This window comes from Centroberyx gerrardi, chromosome 1 (genome assembly GCF_048128805.1).
Source record: "Centroberyx gerrardi isolate f3 chromosome 1, fCenGer3.hap1.cur.20231027, whole genome shotgun sequence".
Classification (NCBI taxonomy): Eukaryota; Metazoa; Chordata; class Actinopteri; order Beryciformes; family Berycidae; genus Centroberyx; species Centroberyx gerrardi.
This window is the reverse complement of record NC_135997.1, coordinates 22,086,942-22,110,744: the sequence shown is the minus strand read 5'-3', so window position 1 is coordinate 22,110,744 and position 23,803 is coordinate 22,086,942. Positions and strand designations below refer to the sequence as shown.

Below are 23,803 nucleotides of genomic sequence, written 5' to 3'. Positions count from 1 at the left end.
AAAAATCTAATTAGATTTTGAGATGAACAGACTGTCTCCCCATGCACCTGAAAAATCAAATTTGACATTATGTCTCAATGGTGCATCCACTCATTGTGTATTTTACAATGGCTGTCATTGCTAATAATTCCTCATATGCTGGTTTTCTTCTTTCTGTTTGTTTTCTGTTCTGTTTGTTTTTCCTTTTAGGTTTTTTTATACATATACATGGCTATGTTGGTTTGTTTTTTACTTTTTTGTAATGTTATTCTAAGACATTCCCTTCATCTATCTACTTCTTTCTGAAGTTTTTCTGTAATTAATGTATATTATTTTTTGTTTGCTATTCTGGAAAATAATAAACAGATTGATTAAACAAAAAAGATTTTGAGATGAAGTCATCTCAGTATAAATCATCATTCATAATCTGTTAACACTACTTTACACAGATAAGGTCGAAGAGGTGCTCAAGCCCCTGGCCTAACCCTTTGCCCTGCCAACACAAAGCAGCTTACCCTCTTAAAATAGATCCAAAATGCATTCTTTTTAGAATTTTGTGTTCATTCTACCTAAAGTAAAACAGGGCAGGATTAGTGAAAGAAAAAAAGTCCCTCCTCCAGGATTTAGTGTGTTACTTAACAGATACAGTAGCCTACATATGAATTTCAGTCGAATTCAGTCAGCAATTCCCATACACACATCTTAAATACACATACATTTTATTCGATGACATTGTGCACGTGTCTTCATACAGGTGATGTCCTGTTACCAAAACTATCTGCAATATTTCAGTAAATAGATCAATAATTGGATGAAAATTGCAGTAGCCTATTTCAATTTTATCCATGCAGTGTAACGTATTTAGCTCAATATCACCCTCTAGTGGACAATTAACGCTATCGCTTTTTTTAATTTTTTTTTTTTGTAGTTGCACGTTTATCTTAATCCACGGGGTGGCGCTGTTCAACCACACATCCCACCACCGGAGATTCACGAGCGAGACGGACGGACGATCGCGAGGCGAATCCGGAAGCTCTGTCGTCAATCTCTGTGTGAGAGATGTGCTGTTGGGGACATGGAGGTGGATATAGGCAACGTCTGAGCTGGAGTTTAGCTCATGTAGGACACCAAAATGTATCGCGAAAGTGTTCTTAACGAAACAAACAAGGAATATTAAGGTAAGCCAGTTAGCTGGCAGTTGGGGAGCCCTGCTTTTGCGTCCATCGCTTGCATTCACTGTTAACGTGTTAGCTAGCCTGCGTTACTAGCAAGCGAGATTTACCAGTCAGTTTGGTCGCGTTCAGGGTTCTGCCAGAGAAATATCAGACTAGCTTCGCCGGCTTTAGCTGGACTGTCTGTGTTTCAGGTGCTCTGTTTTCAGTCACGACCTCAGAGTTACAGTTAATGTTAGAGTAGCAAGGAAAACCTAGCTTGGTGCCTTTAGCTTGCCTTTGTTAAGTGATGGGTTACTATTTACGTTAGTTGTTTTTTTTAAACATCAGCAAGGCAGATTCGATCAGTATTTACGTTAGTGATATGACTAAATATACAATTGACGTATGAATGAATGAGGTTGGTGGTGACATGTAAGCTAACCGATAGGAAGAAAGCCTCTTACCACAGTCGCACCTCGGTAATCTGTTGTAGGCTTCAGTTTGTGTCTGGTGTGTTCAAGCCAAATTACTGGCTAGCTTTAACGTTGATTAGTTGTTAAACTAGCTTCTTCGCGAAATGAATATGGCAGATGAAGGGATGTGACTGCAGCTGGAATGACTGTAATGTATTAGGTAGATACAACACAACAACGTCGTTACACACGCACACCCATACACTGTACATGGGATATTTGTGCTAGGTTAGGTAGCAGCACCGCCAGTGTGGTGGGTTTAGCTTGGGAAAGGGGTAAGACTCCTGACGTTACAACAATATCTAAGAACAATCATGTTATTAGAGCTCATAACTGATGCAAGGAAAAGATGGAGGGCATTTCATGGTGTTTGTTGATATATCAGTAATCACTGTGCATCAGTAAAATACTACTATTACACTTAGATGGTTTAGACTTAAGACCTACATTCAGGTGGCCAAAACACTGTCTCTGTCTACCACCTAAGAGTTTAGTAGACAAGGAAAACGCTGTAATTGTATTGCAGCTTATTAGCAGGAAATTCATGCAGTATCACGAGATTGCTATGAATAGCCAGCATGATGGGTGTGTTATCTGAGAGTAAAAGAGGCCACTTGCAAAATCTTGGATACCACATTCAGCCAGGAAGAACACATTGTACCACTGTGGCAATGTGTTGTAACTAGTAGGTTTATAGTAAGTTTCAGTGACATGTTTACCTCCTCTGCCCAAGACATATATGTGTTTGTCTTTTTTCAGGTATACAGCCTACATGCTAGTCTACATATCTGCTACATCCTGAATGCTGGCCCAGGAGGTGCTACACATCACAGCATGTTATTGTGAGGAGGGAGCAAATTAGGTAGGTTACAGCTGAATAAGGACCAATGTTCTTCTTAAACATCATTTGTTTTTTGTTTTTTCACCCTTATGTAAACGCTGGAAAAGTAGCATTCCTTCCGTTAGCCTTCCCAAACAAAAAGGAAAGCTTTTCCAGGGAGGCACTGAGTAGTTTGATTTAACAGTCTGTACCATGAACAGACAGGATATACATGATAGATAAATTGTGATATGTTTGGATCTTTTTTTTTAATTGCTAGTCCAGAAAAAAGACAACAGCAACACTGAATGCTGACAACATATTTACAACCCAAACATATAATAATGGAAATCTCAGAGGAAGGGGGCTCAGAGCTGACATCCTTCACACCAACAAGGGAAAATAAACCTTCAAAGGTTCAGATGCAATATTGAGAAGAGTTGCAGAATAGCCTGAGTGTAGCAATGGCTCATCAAATGATTTTCAGTATTAGTAGTCATGACGGATGTTCGCTTCAGTTGTGCAAGAAATAGTCTTTTTAAATTCTAAACATGTTTGTAGAGGTTTTGAACTGGATGACTCTTGCTTGTGATCCTTCATGCAAATGTCTTAATTTGGTTGTGGATGGAATTGGTTGAATTGCCATTCTCCTACAGGCTAACAGTCTGTTTATACATAACAGGCCTTATATACATAACAGGTCTTTCTTTTTATTCTATTTGTAATGTTTTTAGCCATTCGATTCCTTCGCGATTTGTTTAGTTGTGTCAACAATCCCAGCCAAGGGTGGTTTTATTTTTGGTGCTTAATGTTTTCAGGAAGAGTGACATTAGATAGGCCATTTGGCTATTCAGCTACTGGATGTGTGACACTGAAAAATAAAACAAAACCACTTAGTCAATCGAAACCTATTTCTCTCAGCAATATTTTTTAATTTAGCTATTTTTTCATCTAATCTTTGTAGACAGTAGACACCAGCTCTCGCTATGATGACTTGGCAAGAAAGTGACCCTGCAAAGTGATCTATGCAGGATGACATTGAGGTGTGGGCTGGTTGTGTGTGTGTGTGTGTGTGTGTGTGTGTGTGTGTGTGTGTGTGTGTGTGAGAGAGAGAGAGAGAGAGAGAGAGGGAGAGAGAGAGAGAGAGAAAGAGAATACTGAGGGAATGGTTGGCCCTTGTGTCCTGTCCTCAAAGAGGGAAGGGGGGACGGCTGGCCAAGCAGCTGGTATGGCTTTAATGGACCTCCCTTTCACTGGCCGTAGAAAAATCAATACGCCTTAAACTGTCCAAGAGCACTTTCTGCCCCTTCAAGAGTGGAGTTCGCTTTTTGGTTTAACAGCAAAACAACATGGCATCCAAAACCAATGGTGTCTGTTAAATAACAGTTTGTAACTGAATACACATCTCAAAGTCATATTGACAGAGAGACCCCTCGGCACATATTCACAAAGCCTCTAAGAATAGCACTGCTGATATGTGTTCACTGGTCAGGTCACAGAAGCAAAACGATAATAATCCTTGACATGTTGAGGTTTTGTTTATTAATTGTCTTCTCCAGACAGTGGACACAATGAAGGGGAAAGGTTTGTGCATTGGCACTTTGTTTATCCAAAAAAAAATGCTTGTTGGCATTGTAAGCATTTTTCATGCAAGGGGATGCCAATCTAACAAGATGCTTGCTGGTCACATCGATTTCTAGCATAGCTGAACAATAAACGCTGGATCTTTTCCCCCATAATGTGACGCATGCCTAGTGAAGAAAATAAACAGAGTAAAATTCAAAAGGTCAAGGTGTCCCTTTTAAAAGTCAAACTGGATGCAAATCAGCACTACTATATATGTATGCATACAACTTGGTATACAGCATGGCATAGTGTACCCCAGTCCTCTAAATTCGTCTTTAAAAGTCCAGTCAGGTGAAAATATTATACTGTGCGTGGCGTTTTGGTATCTATCCACAGCAGGGGTCATTTTGGTTCTGGGACTCTTCTTTCTTTTTCGTTCTTCGTTCTTTTCTAGCCCTATTCACACTACCAATTATAGTACTTGCGTTCATTTAAAGTGACTCCTAATCAACCAACAACAGTGAATGGATTATTGTAAACTACTAAACTTAGCCTAATTGTTTTGGGCAAAGAACAATACCTGTTAGGGTTAGTAAGGGTTAGTTTCCAAAATACTAGCTATATATCAACTTCATAAAAATCATTACCTGAAATTTCTCATTCAGTATTTCAAAAATATGCAGGATCCAGTCTCTGAAGGTGGTGTCATTTTGCCAACCAAGGACCTTAAATTACATACAAAAAGGGTCAGAAATGTTATCAGTCTTTTTTAAGCCTAGTTGTTACTTTTTTCTCAAATTCTAATCAGCCTCTCCAGATGGATTTCAGGGAAACACTAGTTTGTGTGTCCACCCAGAGTGTTTCCACTCAGTACAACTGAATTAGAGATGCCATTGAGAACTGGTCTTCCTGGCACCAAGGTCAGCTTTGGCTGAGACATTGACCCAGCCATGAACCCCCTACTGCTCATTCTCATGTCTGTAGCTGAGGTGGGCTGCCAAGCAATCAGGTCTACCATCCTGACACATTTTCTTCGTGGTATGTTGACACAAAGGGAGTTTGTCGAATAGATTTGTCACAAGACCGCACTTTTACCTTATGATACTACTCCCGCAGTGTTACCCTGAGATAAAATTTGATGTGTGGAGCAGAGTTAGGTCCTGAAGCTGGCTGTTGGCACAAACTCACAGCATAACCAGCCAGATTCAGGGCCTAAACTCTGCTCCACACATTGAATTTTGTCGAATAGGTTTGTCAGAAGACCACAGTTTTACTTTACGATACTATTCCACTCTGTAGATAAAATTTGATGTATGATCAGAGTAAACTCCTGAAGCTGGCTGTTCAAACTCACAGCATAACCAGCCTTTACTAGCTTGTCTTGTCATTATATTATTTAAAATTGATTTTGACATTGGAAGGCATCATCTTTTTCTAATGTTTTAATGCTATAAACAAATATAAAATTGTATGTTCTAAATCTCTCTTTGTTATAGGTATCCTTGGGCTTTGGTATCATGATATTAAAGGTTATAGTAACCAGGGTCCTAAGTTCATGGGGCAGGGATATTGTTGTCAAATGTACGTGATAATGACACATCAATTAGCCTATATTTTCCAAATGTATTTATAGAATGCATCCATTACTTCCAACCCATTCCCTTCAAATCGCTGCGTTCCCTGAATTGGGCTTCTCAGCAGAATAGGGCCCCCTGTGTTCCTGGCCGTCATGCATCCGTCTCCGCTGGTTTTGGCTGTGCAGGGCAATAGTCTATAGTCCCTGTTGGCATTTCCTTTTTGTCCCACACAAGCAAGCCATTCCAATACCCCCCATTGACATGCAAAGTTTTTAAATATCCTTTTTTTGGATGCAAGCAGAAACAAACAGCAGTGTGATGTTTGGAAGGCAGCCTGGCTGGCCAGTCAGCTAAAGACTGACAGCTCGGCTCTGCACCACCCGTCTCAGACCTAATGGAAATGTCTCATTTGATTTAAATGGCTGGCAAAAAGTAGCAGTCGTCTGCTTCAAAGTGTTCTATGAAGGAGTCTACCGGAAAACCACATTAAAAAATGCAATAAGTAGCCCCCACCTAACAACTTGAGTCTTCGAGTTCTTTAGTTCAGTAATGATATAAGTGGTTGGTCAGGTGTGAAAGCATGGCCAACACGAGTCTTGAATGAGAAGCTCTTCTTTCTGCTCCATCATTGACTTGCATTGCTCTATGTGTCACACCCGTCGCTGGATGTTTGAGGAATAGGAATGGAGATACGAAGGAGTGTTTGTGTGTTGGTGGATGGTTGCTAGAGGAGACTGTATCATCACAGCCAGTCAGAATTGGAGATACAACACATGTGCAGAGGAAGTTTATAATGCCTTGGCCCTTGCCTGTATGAGACTGTGAACGAGTGCCAAAGTCAGAGAGGAATCTTACTGCTGTGTCTCATGGTCTGGCTGTTTTTTTATCTTGTCCAGGGAAGTTTGCTGAGCATGCATGCTCTTTTTCAGCAACATCCTGCTTCACAGTTGTACAGTCACACACATTCACACGTAGACATGACATTGACCACATTGATCATCTATGTCAGTGTTTCCACACAAGTCTCCTGAAACAGCATTCCATGTGAATGAAACAGATACTGAAACTGAACTGAAATTCTTTTGGGTGGTTTGGCAGCTTCTCTAGGCAGGGTGGCACACCCTGTTTTTTCAATGGTCAGACAAATACGGATCTCAATAGACATTCATCTGGACCTGGACTAAATGCGTACTATGGCCTAACTGCTAAGTTGATTGGTAGTTAACAGGGATTTTTTTGGCTCTGATGCTAATTTTCAAGCAAAATTTAGGGCAAAATTTTCAATTTCAGTTATATCAATAACTCCACAAATATGTGGGCAGTGACAGATTGAAGTTTTGGCTCTGAGATCTTATTACTCATATTGCAAATTGCAGTTTATTTTGATTCGCAGTCACAAAATTGCTAGCACCTTGAAAGCCAGCTTTGTTGTTAAGGAAGTGTATTTTGGAACTTCTTTGTTCTTTGATTGGTTTACTTTAGCCCAGTGGGTCACCATGAAGCCTGCCAGCAGGAGGTAACTGGGTCTACAGATTATTAATAGCCTGTATTTCTCACACACAGCCACCTCAGCCACAGGATCAGTTTCCTAAAGGGACTAGGGCAGCCATTGATTTATCTTGAAGCAGCGGACATAGTGTCTCAGGTTGGTCCCGAATGTTCTCTTGTGCCCTTGACATGAATACAGAAGAAGCCTCTTCCAATGACTCATGTCTCTTATAATAAAACAACAGCAAGGCTAAAAGGGCCCTAAGCTTGAGGAGTTGATTCCAAGGTTGACTCACCCTTGTAAGTTTCATACATATATACAGTTTTTGTAACAGAGCCTGCAAGACCGCAAGAACTGTGATTGGCCCGTTTCAGTCGCTTCGTATTTCCTCCTACCTGAAGGCTAACCGGTTGACGTCTGTCAATATTGAAGACAATATGGAGCAGATCGAAGAGAGAGTAGCTGAGGAGGTTCACAAATATGTTCATTTGTACGACACCTCATCCCCAAATGGTGAATAAAAAAGTGAATAAACTGAATTCATGGCGAGAAATATCCCAGAACATGGGTTTCGGAGAATGTAAACACTACTACTACTGTTGTTGCCATGTAGCTTTCGGTGGTGTACACACAGAATCACCAACGCAGAACTATAAATGCTCGCAAATCAGCCTTTATTTCTCTCTCTCTATTGCTCTGCCTCCCTCCTTCTGCCTACCCATCTCCCCATCTCTCTCCTTATCTCCATCTTCTCTTCCTCGATCTTTCTGCCTTCCTGTCACCCTATCCATCCATCACTCTCTATAGAATGCGCCTTCCTACTTTTGCATTTTTCCACTGTGTATCAAAACGGGTTTTGTAAGTGGACTGTATGTCTGTGAATACGAAGAAATCATGTCCTTATTTTTATCCTCAACACATTGAGAAAACAGCACTAAATTGAATCTTACATCTTGAATCCTTCCCCTCTCCCTAGGGCAGGATGCAGTCTTCAGGCCACCGACTGCGAGATATGGAGCAGCACCACCCACTGCTGTCGGCCGGTGGGGACGTGGAGGCAGGGAGCCTGGCGGCAGGAGTGATGGTGGGGGGTCCCCACACGGGCCACGCAGCGGGGAACCGCACACTGTGGTTCATCCAGGACAGCTGTGGTATGGTGTGCGCAGGCATGACCTGGTTCCTGGTGCTCTACGCCGAGTTTGTGGTGAATTTCGTCATGCTGCTGCCCGGCAAGAACTTCTGGTACTCGCTGCTGAATGGGGCCGCCTTCAACTCCCTGGCTATGCTCGCGCTGGCCTCGCATCTCCGCACCATGCTGACCGACCCGGTGAGGAAGAGGAGAGAAAGAAGGGGCAAGGTTGAGGATGCAGATGGAGGGAGGAAGAGAGTGGTCGACTGATAGTGGATTTTTAAAGGCCGATATAATAACAATATTTTGGAAAACAAAAAAAGCTGATAATGATTTATCGTCCGATAGGCTTGCATTAACTACTCTGAATGCAATGTAAAACATTGGAATTTATTCACAATTTAAACTGAATATCAAAGTAACACTAATAAACTAAATATTGTTTGCCTCGTCAGGGGCTTATAATGAGGGCCCAATAAAAAAAACTGCTTAATTTTCTTACTAGTAAGAACATAAAAGTGGCTGTCAAAAATAAGATAAGTTACTAGTAACTAAAAAATAAGTAGGCTACAAGTTTGTATTGAATTGTTACTAGTAAAAATAGAAAGTGACTAGTAAAAACCAAATTAGTCACTATAGGCTCAGTCTAATAGGTCAGCCTTAGCTTCATCAGCAGTTACACATAATTATGAAATACGTGATTATCATGTTGGTTAGCCCACAAATGAGCAGCAGTTGTACCGTCTTCATTTTAGGATGTATGTGATTTAGATATGGCCAACAGTTGTGTGCTGGGCTTGCTAACTTGCCAGTAATGTTATGTGAAACAGAGTGACACTAAACAAGTTAGCAGCAGGTAAAAAGGGGATTGAGAGCCCCTTGTTATATGGAAGTTGGAGATTTTACACAAATATTGAGGGACAGGCGTTACTACTTTTTGCCCTAACCACTAATAGCACTATCGTAATTTTGTGACTTTCAAAGTGCTAGCAAAACTGCATGGCATGCTGTCAGAGCAGAGCAGCAGGGGTCACATTAGTAGTCACTAATTCACTAAGACTGTTGTGTAACCCACTATCTGGTAATGTTGATAATTTGCTAATTATGTTTTCCTACTAATAAATTTAATTTACAATATCTAGGACGTGCAACCTTGAGTGTGGAGCAAATAGTGACACGGGTCCGCGAATGTAAGGGAATACCACTATTCATTTTGAACACCAGGGGCATGCGGCCATAATTGGTCACCATCGGCTATCATATCCACCGATAACCAGTTGTTTATAAAACCACCTACCAGCCACAAACCGATAAATTGGTTGACACCTGGAAGAGAGCAATGTTTGAAAGTGAGGAAGAGAGAGCAAGAGGATGGATGGAATCAGGGAATGAGGGAGAGCACCGTTTACAAAACAAGTATGTCACCAAGCCCTCTGTAAAGTTATGAAAGGAGACAAAAAATTCACACCACCTCAGAAAATGATGCAGACCTAATCCTTTACTAGCTGGGGAAGGAGAATGTGTGTGTTTGTGCACACAATCAACTAGCTGAAATTAGCCATTGATATAGCTGCCTGCAGTCTAGACACACATTTGGCGTCAGCAATCACAGTCAGAGTAATATTAGTCAGGTGTTTTTATCCAGTGTGCTCAGGTGCTGTAAAGAGATTACAGTTGCACTTTGTGATTTTGCTCAAGTGTCGTCACAAAACAGAATCTGTGTCCATCATAAATATTATATTAATTTAATGTAACCATAATTGAATCAGTGTAAAATATACTTTCTTCCCTTCAAGGTTAAATTAACGTGATGCATTTTGTTCCTTGGACAGCAGCTCCTTAATTCTCCTATTGTGTGATCCTAAGCTTTGTGACATTTCCCAGCAATCAGTATTTTGGTGTGCCTTTTCTCACCCAAGTGTATCGCGCCACAGGAAATAAAAACAGTGCCACAGGGGTTATTCTGCACTGTTTGTCACTGATGTTTTGTGACTAGTTGTGGTGAATTCAGTCAATTCACTAAAGGCTAAAGTGAGTTGTAGGTCAAACACTGCTAGCGCTGCTGCAATGTTGACTCATGCTTACTCAGAGGAACTAGATGTCTGATGACAGCTCAATCGGTGCCTTCCAGCCCATCAGCCCATCCTTTCCGATTGCTCCACTTAAAAGCCCAAAATAGTACACAGAAGGTTTTGCAGTAGGATAGCAAACTGGCTTCTCATCCAAGCTTTGAAGGTCTTGTATTTATTTATTTGTTTGACTTAAAGTGGCAATTACACATGTATGTCATTCTCATAGCCAGTTCTGCTTCACAAATCTAGAAAATCTGTTGGAACCCTGCAACCAATCAGACAAATCCTGCAACCAGTGACTCATATATTATTTCAAACACAGCTTGACTATCCCAATCCTGTGAGTAACCACATTAATTTTTTGTTTGTGACCCTTGTAACTAAGAGCATTTGTTTGGTCTGTGATCTCCTCCTCAGGGTGCAGTTCCTAAAGGCAACGCGACCAAGGAGTACATGGAGAGCCTGCAGCTGAAGCCTGGTGAGGTCATCTACAAGTGCCCCAAGTGCTGCAGCATCAAGCCTGAGAGGGCGCACCACTGCAGGTCAGAGTCCAACCAAAGAGGATACATAGGGAAGAGAGTCGGCAGGAAATACAAGCCTTGGGAATGTCTGTAGTGCGGTTTGTCGTTTGGCAGTGCCTGACTGCCTGTGCCACGGTCCATATGCAAACTTGTCAATGAGTATTTATAACTTAACCTATTTGCTTGCTACGTAGATTTGATTAGGATGTTTGGGACTGTCACAAGACTTGACAGAAGAAGAACCGATTACAACCCACTTTGAGCTGTAAGCTCTCAGTCTTGAATATTTCTGCAAATACCAGTAGGCAGAGGAGAGAAGATATCATGTATCAACCGATTAATTAGGGGCAATTAGTGCTTTTCTAAACAATCAGTGGAAGTTGGCACCAATTACAGTCTGTGGTGCTGAAAGTAAAAAATAGCGTTCCCAGATTCTGGGAGCTTTCGTTCAATATTTGAGGCGTTTCCGCAGTGTCAGCTCTGCATAGAAGTTTTGACTGGTTGAGGTGGCCACAACTCCCACAATCCTCTTCATGTATTTAGAGACACTTCTCCGCCTCCTGTATCTTTGGCTAATCATGTCAACATCTGAGGAAAAATCTCTTGGGGTTTTTTTATGTATATGATGGCGAAATTATCTTGTTTTATTATTTTAATAGATCTTATTTACCAAAAGGCTGGACTTTTTGGTCACAATGCACAACCCTGTATGACATGGATTATGGCTAATATTTGCACTTTTACAATGTATTTTGAAATTATATTTAGCTAGCTGCAGCTTGCAAAACATTTCACATTTCATAGGACTGTACAGAATATGTACTCTTTGTGTCTTTTGTTGTCCTTCAGCTCACTGAGCCCTTGTGAGCTATCCTGACCACCAAGGTCACAGTGGAAAATCTATTCAACTGGATGGAATTACAAGACTAATTTGTTATTTTGGGGACCTAGAGATGGTTTTTGAAAAATGCCATTTCAAAATAATGACTGTTATGTTGATTAGTGTAAGGTCTCCACCGATTTACCAAACATGAACACCATAAAATTCTAAAAATTACTTGCAGATCCTTTTTAATTGTAAATTCAATTTCATTTTATTGGATACATTTTTTAATACGTGTGAGGGGTCCGGGGTGGAGATGGAGGTCTGCTAGCTAGATCTCATCGCAATCAATGGTAATTGGCTTTTACTGTCTACTAGAAATCAGCCTTCAAGCTTCCATAACCAGTCAATCTCAACTATATAATCAGTGGTCATAATGGTCATAATGTGCTGGAGACGTAGTTCATGTCCTCAGCAACTGGTTTCCTTAAGTTGGAAATCTGGTTCCTCACTATTTTGGGTCTAACCTTACATAACCTTTCCCAGCCTTCATATTAGAATTATATACAGTATACATATTAGAATATTCCCTGTCATAAAAATTGAGCCCCTAACTAACTACCACTGACTATAATATGTATTCTTCAAATACTACCAAAATTGTACATGCTACTGTATATCTAAATATTGTTGTCATTGACCCACTCACAAAAGTGACTTTATTTCTGCCCACCTTCAGAATGAAGAGCTTTTTATGCACTTTTATCATACAGTCGCTCATGCTGTGAAAGATGCACAATTTTCACGTGTTTTACTTGTTGGGTGACAGGACAACCACAACATAATGTCATACCATTTGGTGACGATTTTATCGAAAGCACTTTACAGGAACATGAATACATACATTTTTAACATGGGTGTCCCAAGTGGCCCAAACTGTTCAAAACATTTGCTCGGGTCCACATTTTTTTATTAAACCTCAAAGAATTTGGAGCAGTGATCTGAGGTGGATAGCCTGGTACACCTTTTGATCCCCCTCTCTCTCTCTCTCTCCTTATTGCCTGTAAATTGTGAGAACCGCTCATATTGAAATTCACTGGCCCCAAGTCAAAATACCTACACTTTTTAATATGTTGCTTACATTTTCTTTTGCATCATTTTGTTTCTCTCCACTGGTCTCTCTTGTGTTTTACTGTAATTACAGTAAGTCACTTTTAGCTGCTTAGCAGCCCTGCCGCATGAGCTGCGAACAGTTTGAAAGAGCAGTGAAACAGAGAGGCAATTTGAGCATTGACATTTATCAGTGTCATCATTTCAGTGATGTCATGTTTTTCTGGGGTTTTTTTCAGCATTCCTGTTTTTTTGTTGAACAGAAAGGTCCCATTAATTTCTTGTGGGAGATTATGGTTTTGCTGCTTTTTTCCTGGGTTTGTGTTTTTAATCACATCCCTGTTAAAGGGAGAAAGAGGTGGAAGTGTCTCTCTTCTTTAAGGGGGTAAATGGTGAGGTCCACACCCCAGTAAAGATTCTGCCAGTGTTGTCCATTTTGTTCAACCATTATTTAAACCCTTTAAGAAAGCCTAGTGCTGAAACGTTAATAAATATCACACAAATAAGAGAACTATATGCATCTTTTGTGTGATCCATTAGTCAGCACCTCAGTAATGGTGGCCGTATACAAACAAAGGCAAACAAACAAAGTCAAATCGCACTCAAATACGGCGCCGCATACATATTTATGCATACTCACTGCGGCTTTGTTTTATTTGTTTATTTACACTCCACGCCAGTGGGGGAGCATGAAAATTAAACAGGCGACCATAACCTAGGGAAAACAGGAAATAGTGATGACCAACAAGAACAACAATGGCTTTAGTGAAAGAACATCTTTATAATCCCTGCTTGCTCCGTCATAAAGGAGCAAATGTCCTCTTACAAGCTCAGCAAGTTTAGCCTCGAAACGATTCATTTTGAACTGTTGACCACAAGATGTTCGCACTGAGATGTAAAGAAAGTCAATGAACCGTAAGGGGAAAGGAGAAGCTCTTCCGCAAGGCAGCACAACCAGTTGTGATATTGTAGATCAATCACAGTCACACAGTGGGGGCTGGTGGGTGAAAAATTCGACTATTTCGGCTAGCAAGCCTGTGCACACTGCAGAGTCTGAAACCCGTGTCCTTTTTTTTCGTAAGAACTTGCCAAAATTTGTTTCTGCAACAAGTATACGGCTGACTTAGGTGTGCACTTTTCCTCTGTTTCATTTAACCTGTTTGAGAATCTCTCTCAACAGAAGCCTGGCCGAGTCAGTAAGATAACTCCTAAAGTAACTCCCGAAAAGTGAGGTCAACAATGTGAGAGGGTCACTGAACGACTACTCGGAAGTAAGAGCCTATGTTTGGGTTTTTAGCGCTCATGTTGCTGGAGTGGTCGTTCAGTGACCCTCACAGATTAACCCCCCCAATCCCTTCTGAAGTATTTAGTGGCACCTGGCATTATAAAAGCTGTTCAGTGGCATCATGTCTTGTGATGTGTTACAGAAAACAAATGCCTCTCATTTACAGCATAATGCTGGTTTACTGCAGAGTGGTTGGGTGCTTGTTATCACTGTATTTTCCCACAGTGCATCAGCTTGTTGGCACAGGTTTTCTAAAGTCAGTTTTCCCACCTGTAAGTTGCCCAAACTGTAGGTACGGATTTGATCTTTCTCTGCTGCCTCATCTGCAGTCATTTCATTTTGAGCGCTCCATGTTGGAGCAGCGGATGCTTGAAGATTAAATATGCGGGCTTGTGACCAGAAGTTCTCAGGTTTGAATCCTTGGACCAGCTGGGAAAATCTGCATGGGGCAAATGAATGAGTAACATTCTCCATTTCCTCAAGTACTTCTGAATTTCCTTTGACCAAGCCACTGGACCACCAGTTGCTCCAGTGGATCTGCTCAGTGACTAACGGTACAAAACTGTGACAGCACAGAGGAGCTTGCTCATACCCCTCCTCCCCCACCTGCAACTACTGCTCCAGGCTGTTGCAGTAAATAAGGGTTTAAAACAAAAAAAAAGTGTATACACCCACATTATGCGTGTTGTAAAAGAGTTGGACTGACAGACTTGCACAGGAGCAGTATAGTAAGCGGAATCAGCAGAATGTGTGTGTGAAGGTGAGACTAATTCACTCGTGTTACATCTTCTCTCTCCTGCCTGCAGTATTTGTAAACGATGCATCCGGAAGATGGATCACCACTGTCCCTGGGTGAATAACTGCGTGGGAGAGAAGAATCAGAGATTCTTTGTACTTTTCACGGTAAGTAGACCGAAATCCGCCGTAAGTAATGACAAACGCAGCGGTCAGTTTGTTTGACTTCAACAAGGGGGGTGTGGTGGGGGTGTAAACTACACGTTTTGTCTCAATTTACCCCTGCAAATAGTGGATGAGTGTCATGATTTCTTACCAAAGGAGATGCCATCTGCTTTTATTGCCCCTCAAATTGGCCTTCATTTTTTCAGATCACTTACTAACGTATTTTTCTGGTTGGTTAACCCAGTAATATTACTATTTTATTTAAGTCTACTTCATAGAACCCAAAAACGGATCAGTAGGCTGTAAAGTTGTCTGCTCTTTGGCAACAGCAGAGGAAGATATGCCAGGAATGCTTGAGCAACTTGTATGTAATATGAACAGCATTCCAGTGAAAGTCTAATTAATGGCCTACAAATTGCAGTTTGTTTACTGGCCCGTAGTAACCTCCACCAACAAATGACAACAAACAACAACAAACTTTGTATGACGTTTTGTTTCCCCCGTCTGTTTGTTTGTTAGCAAGATGTCTCAAAAAGTAATGGATCTGGCCAAATTGAATTGAATTTGGTGGACAGATAGCCAAGGATCAGTTGATAAAATGTTGGTGGTGATCCAGATCTGGGATTTCTGCCATTAGACGATTTTTGTTTTTTAGCCATAACTATTATGTTGCATTTATGTGCTGGTGGGAATTTCCATCATCCAGGACTTTCAAGTCAGTTGCTAAACAGCTTTGGAATCACATGCTATTTTGTCGGAAAATCAAACCGGGGAGACAAACGATAAACAAACATAAACTGTTACAGAGGCTGCAGCTTGCCAAGTTGGAGAACTGTTCAGCGTTGGCGGAGGTTTGCCCTCTACCAAGTGCCTTCCAGCTTGGAAGTGGTGTTATCTTCCAGACTTGCCTACTTTTGCACTGCCTCAGGATGATGCTTTCATTTAGTTCCAAGTGGTTTCCTGGCCCGCACTTGGTTTATCAAGTATTACTTTTATCAATAGTTAAACAGATAGCAAACGTGAAAGTATGCTATCTGTTGACCTGGATTACCATCATGGACAACAGTGTGCAGTCATATTAGTTGGTGAATTACTGGGTGATGTACTAATCAACAATTGAAATACTTTAAGGTGCAAGGTGCAAAACGTCATTGTCCTTAATTGGAAAATTGGCCCGTGGCAAGACACAAACACATAATCACAACAATAAATAAGGAGCTACAGAAACATACATGACACAAATGTGGAAATAGCACAAGAAAGATCAAGAAGTGAAAACATTCTTAGACCATCCAAATGTTTGTGTCACTGCGGCATCTTCTACCTCTCTTAGTTCTATAAACACGCTGTATGGGGTCTTGAAAGCCCTCAACCATTCTCTTTCTTAACAAGCGTTTCAAAGGACTTTGTGAATAAAGAGGTCAAAGCAACTTGTCTGAGGTCACTGAGGTCTTTAGGGGGATCTGTTTTTTGCCACCAGTACAGTAGTAGATTGTTTCCACAGCCTTGTAATGTTTTATTTCTTTTCTTTTGATACTTTATCAAAGTTTTGCAATGTAATCACATCCTCCTTAATAAGGCCCTCATGTTTGTCAGGTGCATTCGTATTATATAATGACAAATCATAAATAAGGAGATAAAACTCATGAGGATAATTACATATTAAATCAGTGGAAATGGCCCATGAAAGAAGATCAAACTTTAGGCTAACCTAATTTTTACCTGTAGACCAAGTTGTCGGCACAAAACAAATTTCCATGGCTCATCAATATTAATAAAAATGGTCACTGGGCAAAAATTTAGTCATTATTTGTCACTTAAGCTGTACAGTGGTTTGCATGGTTTTGGCGTATACAATAAAAGCTGGCAATTAGCCTAGTGTTGGGGTTTTCTGTGTTTTAGAATTATTCACAAATGTTCCCAAGCTGTGCAGCCAGTTAGTGAAACTCTCTGAGATGGTAGAACCAGCCAAACTACACAGCTCAGCAGTGGAGCTGTACACCACACGCAGGCCTATAGGAAATTTCCCTCCCTGAGCTATCCGTCACTCTCTTGACAACATCAGCACCTTTCTTTTTATGGCTTCATATGCTGACGGGCACTTTTTTGATGCCTGAAACATAAAACTATCATATATGGCTCAGCAGTGCCTTACATTGCTTGAAAATCTTAAGTTGTTCCAAAAGTGCAGCTCAGCAAAGATTTTAAAATTTTACTAAGAACGTGAAACGAATGACTACATTAATACAGTAGCTGTAAGGCAAACTAACCTGGTGCAGTGAGAGAGTGGAAAGGTTGTTCTCTTTTTTCCCCTCTTTCTCGCTGTCACTTTCTCTCATTATTTCTCTTCTTCCCCTCTCTGATCTTCTCTCTGCAGATGTACATAGCCTTGATTTCTGCCCACGCCCTGGGCCTCAGTGGCATGCACTTCTTCACCTGTGTTAAAGTCCAGTGGAACGGTAAGGCCTCTCTGTCTTGTCTGTGCAGTCGCTGTGTTGACTGTTTAGCTTGTGTTTCAGTGGCAGTTTGTTAGAGAGACACAAACAGGTGAGAGAGATGTGGTTTGAGGGACAAAGAAGTGATAGAAAGTGCTTAGATAGATGGAGAGAGATCGACAGAGTAAGAGTGACACAGAAGTGAGAAAGGAGAGAGATTGTTGTCCTGTTGTAAAAGGAACAGCTGCTCTGCTCAGGTCGTTGGAGTCGTACTGCAGCATCACCACAGAGATGCCATTGATCTTCCCCTGCTCCCTTGTGGGTCTGCCTGTGGAAATTAACCAGGAAATGAAGATACTATTTCACTCCCAAAACTCTCTCAGCTCTGACTGCCATCTAGAGGATAAGACTGTAAAGTGGAGAGTTTCAAACTTTTTTATAGGAAAGATTTTTTCTTTTCAACCCATGCAAACCAATTTTCTAGGCTAGAGTGATGGGTGAAAAAAGCCTGTTTACTTCAAGACAGAGCTGTTCCTTAGTTCCAAAGCTTTGCTGTTGATGGATTTAGCTTTATACAGTAGGTGGTTATAATCAGGCAACAGTTATAGTCAAGTCAAAGTCGCTAAAAGCAGAGAAAGTATACAAGAGGTTTTTTGGGGGGCTGTTGTGTTTGTTAACCAAGTGTAACGTAGTTTCTAGGTTCCTAATGTATTAGTCTATAGATGTTGTGTTTTATCCAGCCTAACTGATGTTGAACGTGGGAGGGCTTTTGCAATATAGCTTGTAACTTCAGAATGTTTTTAATCTTCCCTTGGCTCATCTCTGGGTCCTGAGTCAGACTTTGAAAATCACTGATATAAACAGACACAGGCACAACTGACTCATAAACCTGAAATATTACAAGTATGAAGACTGTAAACAGTCTAACTTGAAGTTAAAATAATTATATATTTAAAATGCTTTTCTGAAACCCTTTTTGCTTGATAAATGGGGCCCAATTCCTCTATTGCCATACAAAGTGGTTAGGAAGTAAGGCAACTGAAAAACATTCTTGTGACTCACAACCCGATGTTGTGACATCCAACAAAAAGTGTGATTTCAGGATTTTGCATCAATTTACCGTAAATTTATGTTAACAATAAATTAAATTCTTGCCATATTCAATGGATTAAAGGCATGTAGAATTTCTTTCGCACAGTGCCATGGTCTTTGTCAGAGTTGACAAAGTGGCACTAAATTTCAACATTTTTTTTATTTAAGTCCTGCATCCACTTCTGGCAGCAGAGAATTGTTGTTGCGCTGCTCTTTATGGGCTGAAAACGGTGTATTTATGCACTTGTGCACTGTTATGATATACTGTAATCTACCCAGGGAAAGTCTCACACATAAGCCTTTGGCGTCTGTCCTCTCCTGCATAATGCTTTGTTTTCATTTGACATTTCAATTGTTATGTGCAAAATAAAAACTCGAGCCTTCTTTTCTTTCTTTGTTCCCCCTTTTCCCGTGAGCAGAGTGCAGCGACTTCTCTCCAGGAGTGTCCGTGCTGCTGCTGATCTTCCTCTGTCTGGAGGCCATCCTCTTCCTCACCTTCACAGCCGTCATGTTTGGTACGCAGATCCACTCCATCTGCAATGACGAGACGGTGAGTTTCCGCCGCACTCCACAAGCTGAGCTCTTCTCAACAAGCTGTCATTATGGAGGGTTATTATATATATGAGCTTAGTGTGTGAATCTAGGGGAACCTTAGTTGTGAGAAATGCCATTGTTTGTTCTAGTAAGGAATAAAATCTGTGTCTGTCTGTCTGTCTGTCCGTCCCTCCGTCCCTCCGTCCCTCCGTCCCTCCGTCTGTCTTAAACATTAAGAATGGAGTTCCCGACAGTGAAATCCCATTTTACCTTCAGGATGAGTCACACAATACTGCAGGGCCTGACTCGCCCTTCATCTGTTGCTCCCTTTGGCTTCTAATTGCTCTTGGCTCACTAACTGCTGGGTCTCCAGACAAATTCTCTAATACTGAGCGTCACCCTGGGCCCATTTCCCCTGATATTCATGAATGAATGAAAGTGCAGACAGGTTTCAGACAGCGTACTACATGTTTAACTGTGATTCAGAATTGATTTGACTTCCAGACCTAGATCATAATGTAACATCCTGCACGTAGGTAGTGTACACAAAGTCAAGAGAAATCCCTCAAGCACAGAGATGATCGTTTTTGTTGTTGTTGTTTGTTTTGTTTTAGTTGTATTTTCTTTCTACAGTGTTTCCCATACAATATTAATATTTGGGTCACCCACCCAGGCAAATTAACAGCCCGTCATTTTTGCTTTGGATTCATTGGGGTGCTGTGATGCATGGGACTGGCAATTCTTGCAGATGTAGTTTTCAAACAATCAAGATTTAATGCTGCCAAGCACCGAAAGCGTGTTGGTGAACTACAATGACCATAATTCATTGCACCTATAACACAGTGCATCTGTGCTCCTTTGAGTCACGGTGTGTCTGTGCTGACACAAACTGAATGGAGAGACAGTTTGAAACATAGCTTCAATCAGATGGAAGAATAATAGTCAGCTAGTGTTGTTTTAATAATGTGTATGCAATTAGTTCATTTTTAATACTTTGTTTTTACAGGTGAGGTCCTCATTGAGCCCCCTCAGGTTTCTTACCTGTCCTGCTCTTTTTTTTTCTCTTAATATAATCCTGTTATATTTGGTGCTAATGAACTAAACTGAACAGATAACTTACAGAATATTGTTTGAATGTCTTGCAGGAAATTGAACGTCTTAAAAACGAGAAGCCCACGTGGGAACGCCGCATGCGCTGGGAGGGAATGAAAGCTGTGTTCGGGGGTTCGCCCTCCCTGCTGTGGTGCAATCCATTCACAGGCCTCCGACTGCGGCGCCTGATGCTGTTGACTCACGGTCGCCGCGGCGGGTCAGAGTTTTCTGTCTGAGAGCCGGGCTGACTGATGCGGCACCGACACTCGGCCGTCCCCACAGCGAGATCTCTTGTCCTGCTCCCCGGATGGCCCTGCGATGGTGACCTGCACCCTGGACTGTCCTTTGTGTCTGGGTGACAGGGAGACGGATGCCAGGCTGCTCCAGCATGAACCCCATGCATCGCCCCCGCCACTCAAACGTTGCGCTCTCACTCTCAGATGCTGATGTAGACCCGCGGCCATACGTCTACATGAGTATGCTAAACAACTACTGGAATTTTGTTTGTAGACTGAGTAGCTTTTCATGTTTTTTGTTTTGTTTTTTAAGCAAAGTTGCAGTATAGAACTCAAATGAGTCTTTTATTCCTCATGAGACCATCCAAGGTGCAGTTTGAACTCCTTCAGCACAGGACTTGAATGCGTAAGGGTTTTCTCTGCACAAATCAGATACATGGGTAGTGTTTGAGATTTTGGGGGGACGGTACGGCTGTGCTCCTAAGTTTAGCAGCATATCTTTCATCATCACTGGACACCAGACAAGTGGACCTAAATGGGAACTACTCGACACATTTCTAGTGGACCCAGACAGCAGAGTCAGAGTCAAGGACATGTACTACATTGATGGCAGTTGAAAAAGCCTGAAAAGGAGCGCAGTGCACATCAGAAGTGGAACTGCGCAGGCTGGATTTGCATGTAGAACAGCTCAATCAGTCAGTATCTCAGCCAGCTAATGAGGCTTTCACTATCTTCATATGGATGAACAGGCTACTGTGAACACAATCCTCATTCTTATTCAAGAGGACCGGGTGGTTTCTGTTATCTGTTCTTCTGTCTTTTTTCATTGTTTTCCTTTCCTGGTCTGTAATTTTTAATCCTTTGAGTTACTTGGGCCAGTAAAACTAAATATTTCCTTTTTTTAAATGAGAACTGCTGGAAAGTCTTTTTTTTTTTTTTACTTTCATGACAGTGGCCACTCCTCATGATGACAATTCAAGAATTGACCGTATTGACTCACTGGAGCCGATTGTACTGTCATACTAATTCTTCATTTTGACAGTTAACAGAGCCTTGTATTAGTCCTCCTTAGAGTCTATGATTGCACCGTTTCACCACTCCTGCTGGTTCCTTCCCATCTCATTGCTGTACAAGCTTTCAGTGGCCGCCTCGGACCGCTGATACGCCACCCTTTGTTTCCATAATGAAGTTTTAACAATGTTGGCTGCTGAAAAGGCTGAATGTTATTGAGTTTGAATTGTCTGATACATAAATCAGTCTTTGTATTCGCGATTTTGGGGTCATATAGGGTGTTTTCTTTTGATCACAGAATACTGCAGAAAACAGTTATTTAATTGCAGTTTTTTGACAAGTGCATTGTAGGTTTTTTATGTGGAAAACTGTGGGGGCTTGTGTGGATAGTTGGAATCCATATACAGGAATACTTGGATAACAGTTGATAGCATTTACACCCTGAGAAACAAAGCAGAACTCTAAGGCAGAACCAAGTCTCAGACAGGGTGGCTTTGTTTGGTCTTTGGCCACCTTGAGGTGCGGTGGAGTGAAAGGGGGAACTTAAAACACTAGCACAACCTCCTTTGGCAAGTTCTGAGCTCTTTCTGATCTACAAAGCCAAGCTCCCTCGTAGACCTTGGCCTGTGGCCTTTCAAAAGGACTGCCTTGCTAAAGGAGGCATAGATGCCAGTCTCATTACACAATCTTCAATATTGAACAAAATCTTGAAGTGCAAAGCAGATGCTTGCTTGTGGAGGCCTTTCCTACTCCTGCTACTCCAGAAATGTCTCTGCATTTTGAATCCTCAGCCCCATAACATCTAATGACAGGACAGCAGCAGGTACATTTGCAGCGTTGCTAGAACATTTATCCATGCCTTGAAAATCATATCAATCAAGTGGATTTATCATCTTGAAAGATTTTATTGCCATATTTATGAAGGTTTTTGCATTTATTGTTGTGACAACTAGTCTTTTATTTGCATTCAGCATAATTAGTGGGGCTCTTTGCACTGGATGAATATGTGGCTTTTTGAATCTAGAGTTGAAGATTCAAAGCTAGAAGCTAAACTACAGGAAATCTATCAATCTATATCTGTCTGTCTGGTCAAATCTGGATTCAGAAAGTCACATTTTTATCAAGTGTTGGAAAATGTATTGCTGTTTGTTCACATCTGTGGTTGTCAGGAGAGGAACTCAGTTTCTCCACTGTTTACACTAAATTATATCTGATGCTCTAAGGCATTGTATTACAAAATAAAATGTTTTTAAGAGGAATTTTGTGATTAGAATGTAAAACCTTTTTGTTTGTTTATTGCAGGACTAAGGGACACAGCACTGAAAGCTAACTGACAATATCACAGCGCCTTTTTTTAATGCTGGCTTCTCATTTACATGTGGTACAATATCATTTACTGCAAATATTCTGTTGGACTGGACTGCATCTCTATTCTGATGTTATATTGGGACACAATCAGCTCAATTACCTTAATTTTAAATATACAATTATCAAAAACTGTTACAAAATTCACTGATCCTAAAATTGCAAAATGAGAAGGAGTAAAGTTGACTAAGGCAACCACACAGCTTGTTCAGAAGTATGAAAGACAGACGAGTCTCGCTCCTATATAAAACCTCTGAGATTACAACAGGAAATACTGTTCAGTTTTGGAGCTACACAAATGTCTTGGTAGACAAGCAACAGCTGTTATAAAAAAAAAAATAGTTGCAGGTGTTTGTGACAAAATGACAGCCAGAGCCAACGAGAAGTGTTTATTACAATAAACAAGAAACTCATTAGAAATGTAATTAGAATATTATAAGAAAATGCCTGTGGCAGGCCTAATGCACTGCCACAGGCAGTTATAGTTATAGCTATAGAAAATAGTAGTATCAAATTTAATTATCGACCATTGATTGACAAACATTGCTACACTGGCTGGGTATACATCTTTTGGGTTGACTATACTAAGAGTAATTTGGGTAAACTTGGTTAATCTATAGCAGTATTGCACAATATAATAGTCCTGTTTCATGACCAAATACAGATATTGTAATCTTAACATCTAAAATTTGGGATTCTGCTACAGGGTATATATCATATTACATATTAATGCTCAGTGTTAGAATCAAGGAGTGCATCATGATGATTTGATGGGTCATGATAGCCTCAGTTTGAGCCTTTCTCCGCCTGCTGCGTGATTTGGAAAAATACAAGTGGCATGAGGAGCGAGAAAGGGTGGGAAAGGCTGGACCGTGTATGATGGATGTGCAAAATTCTGTAAACCTGTTCAGTCAAGGGTTTTCCAGCCGCTAGTTGGAGACAGTAAGATGGAATTTGCACAGAAAATCCAAGAAAAAAGCATTATGTGATGTATTGTCAAGATTATGACCATGATGGATGTGTTTCATCATGAACTTGCCATGAACATTGATTAACAGGTGAAAAAAGTGAGTTTTATGTTTCATATTCTTTTAAGAGAATGTTCTTACAAGAACAAAAATCATTCAGCTTTATAAACAA

General features: G+C 40.9%; 1 protein-coding gene across 2 annotated transcripts; it reads left to right on the top strand.

Moving 5' to 3' along the window:
- The first annotated feature begins 1,028 nt into the window (after positions 1–1,028).
- zdhhc7 (zDHHC palmitoyltransferase 7) lies at positions 1,029–22,557 on the top strand. Of its 2 annotated transcripts, XR_013504918.1 has the most exons (9): positions 1,029–1,157; positions 2,366–2,468; positions 8,035–8,385; positions 10,677–10,801; positions 14,805–14,901; positions 17,276–17,357; positions 18,845–18,975; positions 20,105–21,165; positions 21,198–22,557. XR_013504918.1 is itself a non-coding variant. In XM_071900019.2 (8 exons), exons 3-8 carry the CDS (start codon positions 8,041–8,043, stop codon positions 20,285–20,287), a joined length of 963 nt encoding a protein of 320 aa, XP_071756120.1. In that variant the 5' UTR covers positions 1,029–1,157; positions 2,366–2,468; positions 8,035–8,040; the 3' UTR covers positions 20,288–22,557. The 2 variants fall into 2 exon arrangements, 1 of the variants encoding a protein (XP_071756120.1); XM_071900019.2 differs by having other exon boundaries at positions 20,105–22,557.
- Positions 22,558–23,803: the final 1,246 nt, after the last annotated feature.

Excerpts from the sequence above, each read along its gene's own strand:
- zdhhc7 (XM_071900019.2), top strand. The coding sequence starts at position 8,041 with ATGCAGTCTTCAGGCCACCGACTGCGAGATATGGAGCAGCACCACCCA. Across the intron at positions 14,902-17,275 it reads GATTCTTTGTACTTTTCACG|ATGTACATAGCCTTGATTTC; the intron begins GTAAGTAGACCG and ends TTCTCTCTGCAG. Across the intron at positions 17,358-18,844 it reads TGTTAAAGTCCAGTGGAACG|AGTGCAGCGACTTCTCTCCA; the intron begins GTAAGGCCTCTC and ends TCCCGTGAGCAG.